At 37.8% G+C, this 12,029-nt stretch overlaps 2 protein-coding genes across 24 annotated transcripts in view; one reads left to right on the top strand and one right to left on the bottom strand.

Annotated features, from left to right (window-relative positions):
* TASOR (transcription activation suppressor) overlaps positions 1–12,029 on the top strand; it is a 45,170-nt gene that overhangs the window by 20,022 nt on the left and 13,119 nt on the right. For 7 of the 20 annotated variants that reach the window (XR_011134560.1, XR_011134563.1, XR_011134559.1 and 4 more), the window contains exons 15-20: positions 1,529–1,971; positions 4,568–4,712; positions 6,090–6,146; positions 9,281–10,224; positions 10,734–10,856; positions 11,491–11,650. Coding sequence is in view for 14 of the 20 variants with exons in the window: in XM_009688211.2 (XP_009686506.2) it covers positions 1,529–1,971; positions 4,568–4,712; positions 6,090–6,146; positions 9,281–10,224; positions 10,734–10,856; positions 11,491–11,650 (1,872 nt within the window). In the remaining 6 variants the exon portion in view is untranslated. The remainder of the gene's footprint in view (positions 1–1,528; positions 1,972–4,567; positions 4,713–6,089; positions 6,147–9,280; positions 10,225–10,733; positions 10,857–11,490; positions 11,651–12,029) is intronic. The other 13 variants (XM_009688212.2, XM_009688205.2, XM_068907550.1 and 10 more) reach the window with 7 other exon arrangements.
* The window catches only part of CCDC66 (coiled-coil domain containing 66), a 40,404-nt gene continuing 30,372 nt past the window's right edge, over positions 1,998–12,029 (bottom strand). For 2 of the 4 annotated variants that reach the window (XR_011134565.1, XM_068907555.1), the window contains one exon: positions 4,725–6,118. The gene's annotated coding sequence lies outside the window, so the exon portion shown is untranslated. Of the gene's footprint in view, positions 3,606–4,708; positions 6,119–12,029 lie in introns of those variants that run through there. The other 2 variants (XM_068907554.1, XM_068907559.1) reach the window with 2 other exon arrangements.

Genomic DNA, 12,029 nt, shown 5'->3' on the forward strand with positions numbered 1-12,029 from the left:
CCAAAGAGTTTGTTTAGTACTCAACATTTGAAAGTCTTTGAACAGTTCCACGGTTAAGCAGACTTCTGATACTTAATGTCTTCTGCAAACTCTAACTTCTGTCATTGCTCTAATTCTTTATGGCTCCAATACCCTCTATTAATAATTAATACATTTAGACTGAAAATGAGAATTAAATTTCTAAGCATGAACACGGTTAAACTTTGAAATAACTGATAAGGTTTGTAGCGGGACAAAGGAAACAAATAGTTTTAAGATGGAATTGATTTTGTGTATGAAATTTCTGCATCCAAAATTAAGATGATTTTCTCAGATATTATCTGATCCTTAAGGTCTCCCAGAAAACCTTTTGATTTCTGTTTCTGTGACCCCTTTTTTGGGCAATGATACAGGTCCCCTTCAGAAAGGGGGACAAAGAGGGAGAAGGGTAGTTGGAAGGGGAGAGGGTTTTATGTCAGCTGTCAGTTTTTTCTGGTGTATACATGTGTTTACTTCAGAAGTTAACTGATATTAGGAGTTAATATCAGTTCTCCTTTTGAGAGGAGCAGAAAGGTGCTGCCATGTGGGCATGCAGGGAGAAACGGAGGGTAACTTGCATGATAGGGGTTGCAATCCATGATACTTCAGGTTCTTTTTACATGGATTATTAATGTAAAATACATGACTGTTTTTACCGGGCTGAAATCAAAACAGTCTTTTTAAAGCTAAAAAAGCTAAATTTTGACCTAACTCCTTCAGTTAACCAAAATATCACCACCTGTAGTTTGCATTTCCATGTTTTTGTATAATCCTAAAAGTAACGTCTTTTTAAAAAAAAAAAAAAAAAAAAAACCTAAAATATCGTGAGCCTAAGTAACTAAACATGATTTGATTTTTTTTTTTTTTTTTTGTAAGTCAAACAGCACTTAAACTATTTTGTATTTCACAAATGAGTTAGGGGTTAATCAGATACTTAAAGATTCTTTGGCCTGTCTCTTTCAGAGAAAAATACCCATGACTTTATAAGGCAAGATGAGAAAAGGGAATTAGCAGAAGAATAATAACCCTGTTTTTAAGTTGTTTGATGTACGTAGGAATGGTGAAGTTTTACAATTATGCTTAGTCTAAAATAACTTGAAATACTGAGCATTAAGTTGTTTGTTAGCTTTTGGAGCAATAATGATGGAAAAGAGAGAAGTAAATGTTTTGCTCAAACAAATCTTTTCTCCCAATAAGTGAGGGAGTATTTTTACAAAGTTTCTGTAGCAATGTAGTTGATAGGATGTGACTTCTGTTTAAATATAGAGTAGTGTGGTATTGAGTGACTTGACAGAACGTAATTATTTAATCTGGGAGAGAGACTCTCACCTCTAGAAACTGCCCTCTTACCTTTATATTCTTTATATAAATTGTCAGCAGGGAAGATGGTATGTGTATTGTATGAACTGATGCTAAAGAGTGAGACGGTGGTAGGTGATGGGGGTCTGGTTTTGCTTTTATTTTAAAACTTAGTAATGGATTACTTTTCCCCTCCTCCCCCCACCCTAAGGGGGCAGAACCTCGGAATCGCCACACTCTGTTTTCTCAATTATTACTGGTCTTGGTGGACATGATACTGACTTGAGGCAGCAAGATGTATCCGACCCTGCTGTTACTGACACACATGGCCTCATTAAACTGCTTTTAGAAACACTAGCTAGTGCAGGACACTTGGATTCATCGCTGGCACGGTCTGTAAATCAAGCTTTAGGATTAAGCACTGATGAAATTGAAGAGGATATGAGACAAAAATATGAATATGAATCCATTCCAGCACAGGACAAAGATGATCATGAGCTTCCTAATACTGCTCAGGCTGAAAATGTTAACTTTAAGGACCCACAGAGCCCACTGATACTGGACACTGATGGAGCATGCTTACCCTACCCTGCTGATGTTGATCTACGGCTTTCAGCTAATGAAGTAGGCCTTGAACACACGCTACGTTTAAAAGTAAGTGAAACTGCCATGTAGGTAGATGCTGGTAATGAATATGCTATTTTCATAAATATTATCAGAATCAATGAAAAAATGCTTCTAATTGTTGGATCCAAAAAATATAGACAAGTACTAATTTTTCTGTGAAGAATCTCTTGCTTGATGGGGTTGTATACAGAAAATACTTAGTGGTTTTTTTAACTCTGAAAGATGCGTGTTCCTGGTTCTTCATCTTTCAGTAAGAAATTTTAATTAATATCAGAAAGATGTAAAGCGAACATGGCCAGTCTTCTGCACTCAGCTTTTCACTACCTGTCATATCCGGTGCTGTAGCAATAGGCAGCAAAACTTTACCTGATTCTGTTACTGAATGTGGTATATCATATGCTTTACATGTTTGCTGAGACCAAAGCCTTGAAGTTTTTTTTTTCCTGCCTCTTGTAAAAACCAGATATTCTGGCTCTCACCTTGCTTACCAGGTTGTTGAATGGAACAGTTAAGTGTACCTATAAAGGAGTTTGCATATTGCCTTCCTGTCGTCTTCCATCTTTTGGGGTTTCTTGATCTGGCTAGGGTATTGGGGATTCCTGAACCTGGAACCAAGTAAGGAGACGTTTGAGAGCCTCAGGCTCATCATAGTTAAATTGCCTAGCTGTTACTTTTCTGGAAAATGGAATGTAAGGCAGAAGGAGCTGCTGTTCCATATGGACCCTCTCATGGTAATGGCACTAGGACAGGCCATTCATGATTGATTGTGTACTGTTTCTCTAGAATTTCCCCTCTTTCTCTTAATTTTATAGAGCTGATACAGAGGTGGTTTGGCTATGACAGACTCGTCATTGTGATGATGTCCCATCTCAGTCACAAAAAAAGCATATGTTCTTCTTTCTTTTGTTTGGAACTATTCTATGGATCAGGCTCCTGCCAGTTAAGATAATCTTATTCAAAGTCTATAAGCCTAGAATTCTTCCCTCTCCTTCCCACAAAATGCAAACCAAAAATAAATATATCAGTAACAGGCAGTATAATTTCAAGACCTTTTTCAGCCTGCTGCTTTCTTGGTCATAAGCAAGAAAGTGGAGGAAGTGAAATTGCATTCTATACTTGATGTTTAGAGTTAGCTGGCAGTGACTTAAACAAGCATCTTTCATGCACAGTTGAGCAACGGTCGTTCTAAAGCAGAATGAGAGCTGGGGCTTCCTTTTAATGATAGCTGTCTGTTTTGTCTTGACAGAGCAGATCGGCCAAACTAAGCCAATTATCCTTGGGAACTAAATAGGGTTTATATTAATACAAAAGTGGGGGGGGGGGGGAGGTGTGGTTAGCAACAGCTCACCCTGGCTGACTGAATTTCTTTGTGCGACTTAGTGACCTTTTCTGGTACTTCAGGGTTAATAAAGTGATTCTTCCTGCTTTATAACCTTAAAGCACTAAGCATGCTTTTGCTCTGATTGCAGTCCCTGCTTCAGTTTTGGAAATTCCTCTTGGCCCACCCTCTCCGTAGTGTACTCTCTCCCGTACAAAGCAAAAAGGAGCAGGCATTTTACAGGGCTGGAAAGTGCCATTCACTTGTATGCAGAAGTGAGGATCTCGCAATCCTTACCTGTCAGTCTCGCGAAGAGGAAAAAATGATGCGCTTGTTTCAGCATCTGAATGAGAAAGAATTAATGAAATACGCATAGCAGAAGGTCTTTCATGCTGTATGAATATTAAAGTTGATGGGGAGGTGGAATTGGCCTTGTTTTGCCATTGTTTGAGTTGGTGTCATTTTGGGTTTTATTTATTTATTTTAGTTGGGAGCACAGTTGAACAATCCTTAACAATTAAAATCTTGCCTACCTCTCTGCGCCTGCTTTGTGCAGTGGTGTGGAGTAGGCATGTCCCATGCATACTTTTCATGATAGCATGTAATTGTCAGAATATCGTTTCAAGAAAGCTGTTGTGCTTAGGGCTCAGAGTGCCCCATGCCCCAGCTGTCTGGCAATGTTCAGCTGTCTGGCAATGTTCACATTACTCTACAGAACAGGTTCTTTTATGGTCTCTGAAATTGGTACTTCTACATTAAGTCCCGTTTCTAAGTTAACTGAGCAGGAAAGAGTCTGTACTACCCGTAAGTTATGCTTTCTGCTAAGAGAACTTTTAAGCATCTGGAATTCCCGATGAAATTGGATTGTTCAAGGATTTAATACTAGTTACAGGCAGTTTCTCAATAACGCCACCGTTTCCTAGCTTTAGACAGCTGTGAAGAAACAGCCTGAAAAAAGGCTAAGCAACAGACCATCTCCCTAAATTATCTTTCCCTCTTCTCTGCCCCTCCTGACCTGCCCTGCCAGATGGCCGTTCTCTACGGCATGTGCCTTAGGACTGCCTTAGGACTTAGTTATAGACCATCAACAAAGATGTCTGTGTCAGAAATTATCAAATAGGTAAATAAAATACGGAAGTACCTGATTTAAATACTTCTAACTTTGACTTGATTTGGCTGAAGGCAAAGATTCCATTATACTGGTGAACTCTGGCACATGCTTATTGTTCAGCTGTGTAGTATTTGAAAGTTTGATAACTAAATAAGCACAGCCAGCTTTGAACTGAGAATTTTTATTGTTTTTAGGAAGCAAGCACTGGAAGTGTTAGCAGTTTTGAAGACTGCAGTCCCTGTCCTAGTACGCCTATAGAACATGCTTATCGCAGGCAACATTCCAACTCAAATAACATAGGAGAAGTTGGAATGCACTGGAAACTTATTCCAATTACAGGTAAGATGGATTAATAACTCTTATGTTGCTGCAAACAGTGAAACAAACCATGTTCTGAAGGTTTGTATCTTCCGTAGATCCCATTCTTGGGTCACATGTGTTGGTGGTACACAAGTATATGATGTCCTGTGCAGTTGTTTCTAATATTTGACTAATATAGAAATCTGCTGGATGAAAACATTCCAGGTACTGGTGGATAAGTTTTGCTTTTGGTACATATTGGCATTATTTAGAAATATGGGTACTTGAGTATTTATCTGGTAAGGTATGCAACTGTTTTGAATTCAGTGTTTGAACTTGACAATCTCTCAGGATAATTGCAACTACTAATTTGGAAAAGTCATGGGAAAAAAGTGTTATCCTTATACCAAGTAGTCCACTTCTTACTGCATCACGCTCTTCCAATAGAAGTGCTACATGGTCTTTGTCTTTATGTAAACATTGAAATCTTAAATAATATTATTTAAAAAAGCTTCTCCTTCTACTTCTTGATGAGTCAACAGTATCAATTCTTGGGAAAACTCAACAGCATGGATTTGAAGGGTGTGGAAACCGGGTGGTAGGAGTAGTCATCGGGACCTCTGAATTCAAGGCTGGAAATCAAGTCCTCTTATGACTAATCCAAGACAGAATGGGTTGAGTGCACATTCTGAGTAAAAAGTTATTAATTTCTGATAATCTTTGAGGAATACTGGAATCTGTCTTTTAGACTCTTCTGATATCCATCCTGTTGTGTAGTTCTGCAGATTTTATTTTATTTTTTTTTTCTCGACTGACAGGGGAGGAGGGCAGGGGAAATGCATTTCCCTCCATAATATTCATAGAACTTTCAAAGAAATGATAGGGAAATTTTGGATCACGTCTTCTGCAGCTTCTTAGTGTTAAACATCAAAAATCTGTTGTCATGTGGCTAAGTAACAGACTGTAAAGTTGTTTGGATAGAACACACTTCTTTTGCTCTTGGAGGAAATGGCCACTGTGCATATAGACAGACCGAGGATATGGTTGCAGAGGTAACAGGCAAAGTGGATGATTAGGAAGCTCAAACATTCACATCCTAGACATAGGATATAGGAGTTAACGCAAGGGTTTGTCCGTTGACTGTTGACACTTTTTACAGTCATCTGTGACGCTTTAGCACTTCACGAATCTTACTAGAAAAATAAAATTGTCTCTGAAGTCTTCTGAAGTCTGCTGTTCTCCAGAGATGTAAGAGGCTGTCTTGGGCATCACTGGATTTCTTAAGTTTCTAGGAGGTCCGTTCTTCAAATTTAGCTCTTACTGCAGTGAGTAGTGACTAGTTCTGTAATGTGGTCATGTAAAAGGTGCTATAAATACGGAGAAAGTCTACAAATGCTAACTGCTGCTCTCCTTCAGGAGGGGCAGGAAGAGGTCAAGAGGATCAGCTGGAAAAACATGAAGATAAGCGAACAGGTGAGAAGAGCGGATATTTTTTTGCATGTGTCATTATGGCCTAAACTACTGAGCAGCTTGTGTTCTCATCCAGTATTGAATTTTCATCAGAAAACTTAGGATGAGATCAATAATATGCTATGCAGTGAATGAATTCATTTTACGGAAGTGCATCAAGAAGGCAACAGGAGAGTCAAAAGAGCCTTTAAAGTTTTGGGCTACTGGCACTTGATTTTTATTGGGCGTTATCTTCCCGTATCTTCAAGAGGCCTTTGAATTTTCATTCTAAGAAATTAAGATCAATTCAGTAGTATAATTTAAAGGAAGTTGTTGTTCCTTTCTGAAACTGATGGCTTTGTACATCTGCTGACTTGCCCATGTGTCTTTGTTGTAGCAAGGTAGCTGTAGAAAGACACTCAGGGAACATCAGCCTTACTTTTCCATCTTTACACAACTGCAGGAAGGCAAATTAGTGATCTCGTTTTCTTTTCTTTTCTTTTTTTTAAACAGAAATACGTTCTACTTTTGATTCAGAGGTCGTGTTCAGCTGAACTTACTCTAAGAACTTAAACTCTTTGTAGCTTGTGGCTTGAGGGTTGGGGGGCTCATCTCGTTTCTCCTCTGATACGCCTCAGAAGGGGTCAGAGGAGTTGTTCGTAGGTCCCCAACTCATCTGGACTAGTTCTGTGTCATGTCATTGCTCGTTTTTTCATGGTTACGTATTCTAAACTTCTGACAATAGTAAGCAAACCTGAGTTGTACTTTTACAAGCTAACTTGTGCACGTGCATCTTAGCAAACACATCCTAACTCAAGTTTGTTTTGAATTTGAGTGTGATCTTTGGCTTTAGACATCCAGTCCAAAAATGGTGTTTGTTCTTGCATGTTCTTCTTCCTCATGTAAGAGGAGATTAATGCATTAATAAACATTCTTAAAAGTGATGGCTTTTGATGACATTCATCTTGCATACTAAGAAACAGGATGTTCTAGGCTTTCTTGTCAGGTATTACTTTAATTTCTGATTTCAAAATAAACATACCTAAGAATTCTCTTTCTGGCTGGAGTCACTGTAGAAAGACCTCTCTTAAAAGCATTGAAGAATTTGACCCTAAATCTGCAATGCTAATAACTTTTTTTTTTTTTTTAAACAACTGTTAAATAGCTTTTCTTTCCAAGATTGTTTTCAGGTAGTCCTTTTCCTAACTTCTCTGACACACTTGGTTAGTCAGGTATTACTGAGGAAGAATATATTCGAAATCATACATTGTGCTTTAATACTTGAACGTTTTTTTTGTTTCCCCTCTCCTTGCTGATGCATTTGGTTTTCTGTGAAGACTTGTGACCCAAAGGTATAGATCTATGAAGGATACCACCTTAAATAATTTTATTTAAATAATGGTGATTCTAGTCTAATCTTTCTTTTTTTTCCCCGCAGTCCTGCTTTTTAAGTGTTAGATAATATTTCGGATTTTTATTCTCATTCAGCAGTATAACCTTCTATTTCAGTTCTGTGTTACGTTTTTACTATAGGTTTTTTTTTTTTTTTTAAGTGATGTTTCTTTCTTGCTGGACAGTTTTGTATCCACAAGCATAATGTCATCAGTCTGGTATGTGTTCTTACTCATATAAATCATTAAGACTTTTTCCTAATATAGTAGTTGCACCAATTTCCTCTCAAAACAGCATGAGTGGATTGTGCGTTACCTCTTTGGGATTAACTTTGGGATTTGAAAAATTCACCTGTATTGGGTGTGCAGACAGGAGAGCCCTAGAACAAAATTTCATTGCTTAAAAGTTGGTATGTAACTGAGTAGCTGTATTGAAAACGTAAGAAGTTATATAAAAAATATCCCCAAATGTAAAGCAACAGTATAGCTTTCAGTCTGCTCTCCTAAGAGTTGCTTGTAGTACAATAATACAGTATTTCTTGAAAACAATAGTGATGTAGCTTATAATTGTTAAGCAGCTCATTCTCAAGTCCCCTGTATCTCAAACTAGCTTAAACTGAGTTTACTCTGTTAACGTTATGATTTGGTGCTGAGTTCCTCTAAGTCTTTTAAAACTAATGTACTTGAGTATGCGAAAGGTATAGGTCAACAGTGAAGGGACAGAGCAACAGAAAACCAGGTTCAAAATAAAATAAATTGAACTGATTGGAATGACCTGATTTATCTCCGCTTTTAAAGAACACTAGCGGTTTAGTTTGGCTTGATGAACATGTTTTGGGGGGATGAAGAAAGAACACTTACTCTCTTTGATAAGGAAAACCAAAATAACTTGGCACCACATTTCTGGTTTCTCTCTAGTGGTATAAAATAGCTACAAGCTGACACCGTGACCCCGAAACGGGGGTTCTGTTAGTGGCAGGTTTCTTCCCTTTAGATATGGATGAATGTGCTCAAATCAGGAAAAAGTATAACTTTTAAAACTGATTACAGAAAAATAACTGCGTTTCTAAGGAACCCTAACTTTTTGAAATTGTATTATACTGCATGGTTATTGTTTCTGTTCCAGAAATCTTTCGTTTTTCTGCCTAGAACTGTTTTAGCTGTAACAGTAACACAAGATTTTTTGAATATCTCTTTTGAAGTAGCAAAGTATTTATGAAACAGATATATGCAGAAGTACCGCTATATATATATGAAATATCTGTGTATATACAGATACAGACTCTAAAACCTTCACAGTATGGAGGTCATTAGGTGTTAAATTTGTTTTAAAAAAAAAGTCACAAAGGTTCAAAAGCGGACGGTAAAACAACTGACTATTGCGGAAATGATCGCTGAGGTATGGGAGGCTTTCAGCACTCCTTACAGCATACCTGATACTGTGGATCAGTAATTATGAGGCAACTGCTGTTGTGGTTAATCAGTTGTTATCCCTGGGGAAATTACTTGCATTCTGCTTTTCTGAGTACACTTCAAATGTATTGCTATATGGTCTGAGAGATTAAATTTTCTAGCTTCTGACCATCAGCTGACTGTAACGCTTGATTTTTTTTTTTTTTTTTTTTTTTGGATATAAGTTGATTGTGGGAGGGGACAAGACTACGCTATTTAAAAACTGTATTTTGGAGTTTTTTGTTCAGCAATGGTATATCACTGAGTCTTTTTCAAACATGAGATGATGATGATGATTAACTCTTCCTTATATAGGTCTGAAATCACCAGAAGAACCACTGGTGTATTTACCACCAAAGGATGCCTTTCCTAATGACCCCCGGGTAATAAATAGACAGAGAAGTTCTGATTATCAGTTTCCGTACTCTCCATTTGCAGACACACAAAAGGGGACAGCAGAAGATGGACTTTATACAAGACAAGTGGAAAAACTTGAAGATCAGTGTGGGCTAACAGAGCACCCTTTTACAACTAAGCATTCAATAAGTGCAATAATAGAGACTACGCTATTAGAAGAATATAATCTCTTTGCAAGAAAGATTCAGGAAATTTTGCAGCAAAAGAACATTGCATATGTCAGTGGGATGTCCACACCCATCCTCTCGGCTCGAGAGAGGATAATGAGACTTTCTGAATACACAGATTTACAGGCACCAGAGATTTCTGTCAAAGAATATATAGAGAGACTGAGTGAGAAGTTGAATAGTGTTATTTTATCCTCCTCATGCAATAGGCATACTCCACCAATGTATTCTGGTTCTGAAGCACCAGATGTAGTTAATAACGCTGCACCGAATCCTCCACCAGAAGTGTTGCCTGCCTGCAGGGACTTGGACACGGCATTATCATCAGAGCTGTTGTGTAATAGTATTGTGGAGGATCTAGAGGCTGATGAGCAGCGTTCATCAAGCTTGCCCTTAGTGAAAGAGGAATTAGATCACGTGAACGCCAAAACAGAGGATGAATTGACATCTGATCAAGCGTCTTCCAGTGGTGATCTGATAGAGCCACTAGAAAAGACTGAGAAATCTCCAGAGAACTTGAGCATTTCAACCCAACCAGCCCTTTCTGACTTTATAAGCCAGTTAAAACCTGAAGTATTTAACAGTTTGGTCAAAATTATTAAAGATGTACAGAAAAACACTGTGAAATTTTATATTCATGAAGAAGAGGAAAGCACTCTCTGCAAAGAAATCAAGGTAAACGTGTTCCAATGCATCTTCTTCCCTTAGTGTTAAAATATAAGGCTATGCAAGGTCTTTCAAACCAGAATGTACAAAACTGGCCTTGCGAACACAGTCAGAAAATGTGTTCCAAAAGAAGGTTTTTGATTGAATGGCCAGAGTAGGCTTTCCTTTTTCATTTTTAGAGGTCGCTGTCCTTACGTATTTAAATGTAGAAGATTAAAGTTGAAAGTGAAATGATAGTAACTTCTGGTTTTACTTGAGAACTCAGTGCAGTGTTGATAGGCTGTCAGTTGGCCACGTAATGTGCTATCCTCTAAGAAGGACTTGCTGAAATAGCCTGTTTTTGTACTGCTGTATCTTTCTTGTTAATGTATCAGAAAAACAAGAAAAGCAGTCGCTCTGAGGTTCATTTGAATGGAATAACAGGGTCATTGGAATAGCTTTGCATGAAACTTGTGGGAATTGTTTTGGGCTAACTACCTCTTCCTTTTTCTTCACCAACTTATCTCTCTGTGGTGTAGGAATATCTTACAAAATTAGGTAATACAGAGTGCCATCCAGAACAGTTCCTGAAAAGAAGAGCTGCACTAGATAAATTGTTGATAATTATTCAAAATGAAGACATTGCCAACCTCATCCATAAGGTACTTCACAGAAGTAAATGACTACTGTAGAAAATCAATGTTAAAGTATTGTTAAGAAGAGCTCATTTTTGAATAAGGTTATTTTCTCATTTTTGAATAAGGTTATTTTCTCATAACAAAGCATTTAAAGGAAGACCTATGTTTAGTTGCCTTCTGAAAAACAAAACTGGCTGTGATCATACCTAGTCTTGCTGCATCGTGTGCCCATAATGTCATCTACCTCCAAATACATGTTTTAATGAATATTTATTCTTACTAGTCATAAAGTTGTATAGAGGCCTGAATAGTTCTGCTTCTAGTTCTGCGATGCTCTAATGGCAAGTGAAGGCAGCTATCAAATCACTCTAGGTATTCCTAACAGCCGTGGGTTATGAATGCATATTGGGCAGAAAGTAAAATTACTCTAAGCGCTCAATTTCCACTGTGTCTCACTCCTGTAATGTTTTTGGGAGCATAACTCCCAAGGCAAGAGACAAAATAGTAACTTTGGGAAAATGTGTTTTGAAGTTTGATACTTAGTACTTGATATTACAGGCAGCAGAGGAAATTTCTTCAATTCCCTTTTTTTTGCTGTAACTTTTCTTCCCTCCCCCCTCCCCCTTATATATCTGTGATTTGTAACATTTTAAAACAGATACCTGGCTTGGTAACTTTGAAGAGGCTTTCCTGTGTCAGCTTTGCGGGTGTTGATAGCTTGGATGATGTGAAAAATCACACTTACAATGAATTGTTTGTGTCTGGTGGTTTTATTGTGTCAGATGAATCTGTCCTTAATCCAGAGTCCATCACAGTAGGTAAGTGTAGGGGCTGGGGCGGGGGGGAGAGAGTTATCTTTTTTTTTTTTTTTTTTTTGGCCTGAGTTTTAACGTTTCAGTTTTAGTATTTGAGAAAGGTGCTATATTCCTAGTAGTGAAGAATAAAGCTTTCCATCTGATTTTCAGAGATGGCATTGCATGCTTTTTGCAGAATTATTTCCATCTCTCTTACCTGTCTCACTGGCCTTTCTGGAGAACATGTGAACTTGGAGACTATGACAATTTTTACTTTAAACAACTTAATCTTGTCTTTCTAAGTCTGTGTTAGACTGTGTAGTTATGTATACAGACCTTTTATTCCTTATTACTCAATCCACAAATAACTCCAGAATACTGGAAAAACTACAGTCTTTCACTA

This window comes from Struthio camelus, chromosome 14 (genome assembly GCF_040807025.1).
Source record: "Struthio camelus isolate bStrCam1 chromosome 14, bStrCam1.hap1, whole genome shotgun sequence".
In the NCBI taxonomy this organism is placed as follows: domain Eukaryota; kingdom Metazoa; phylum Chordata; class Aves; order Struthioniformes; family Struthionidae; genus Struthio; species Struthio camelus.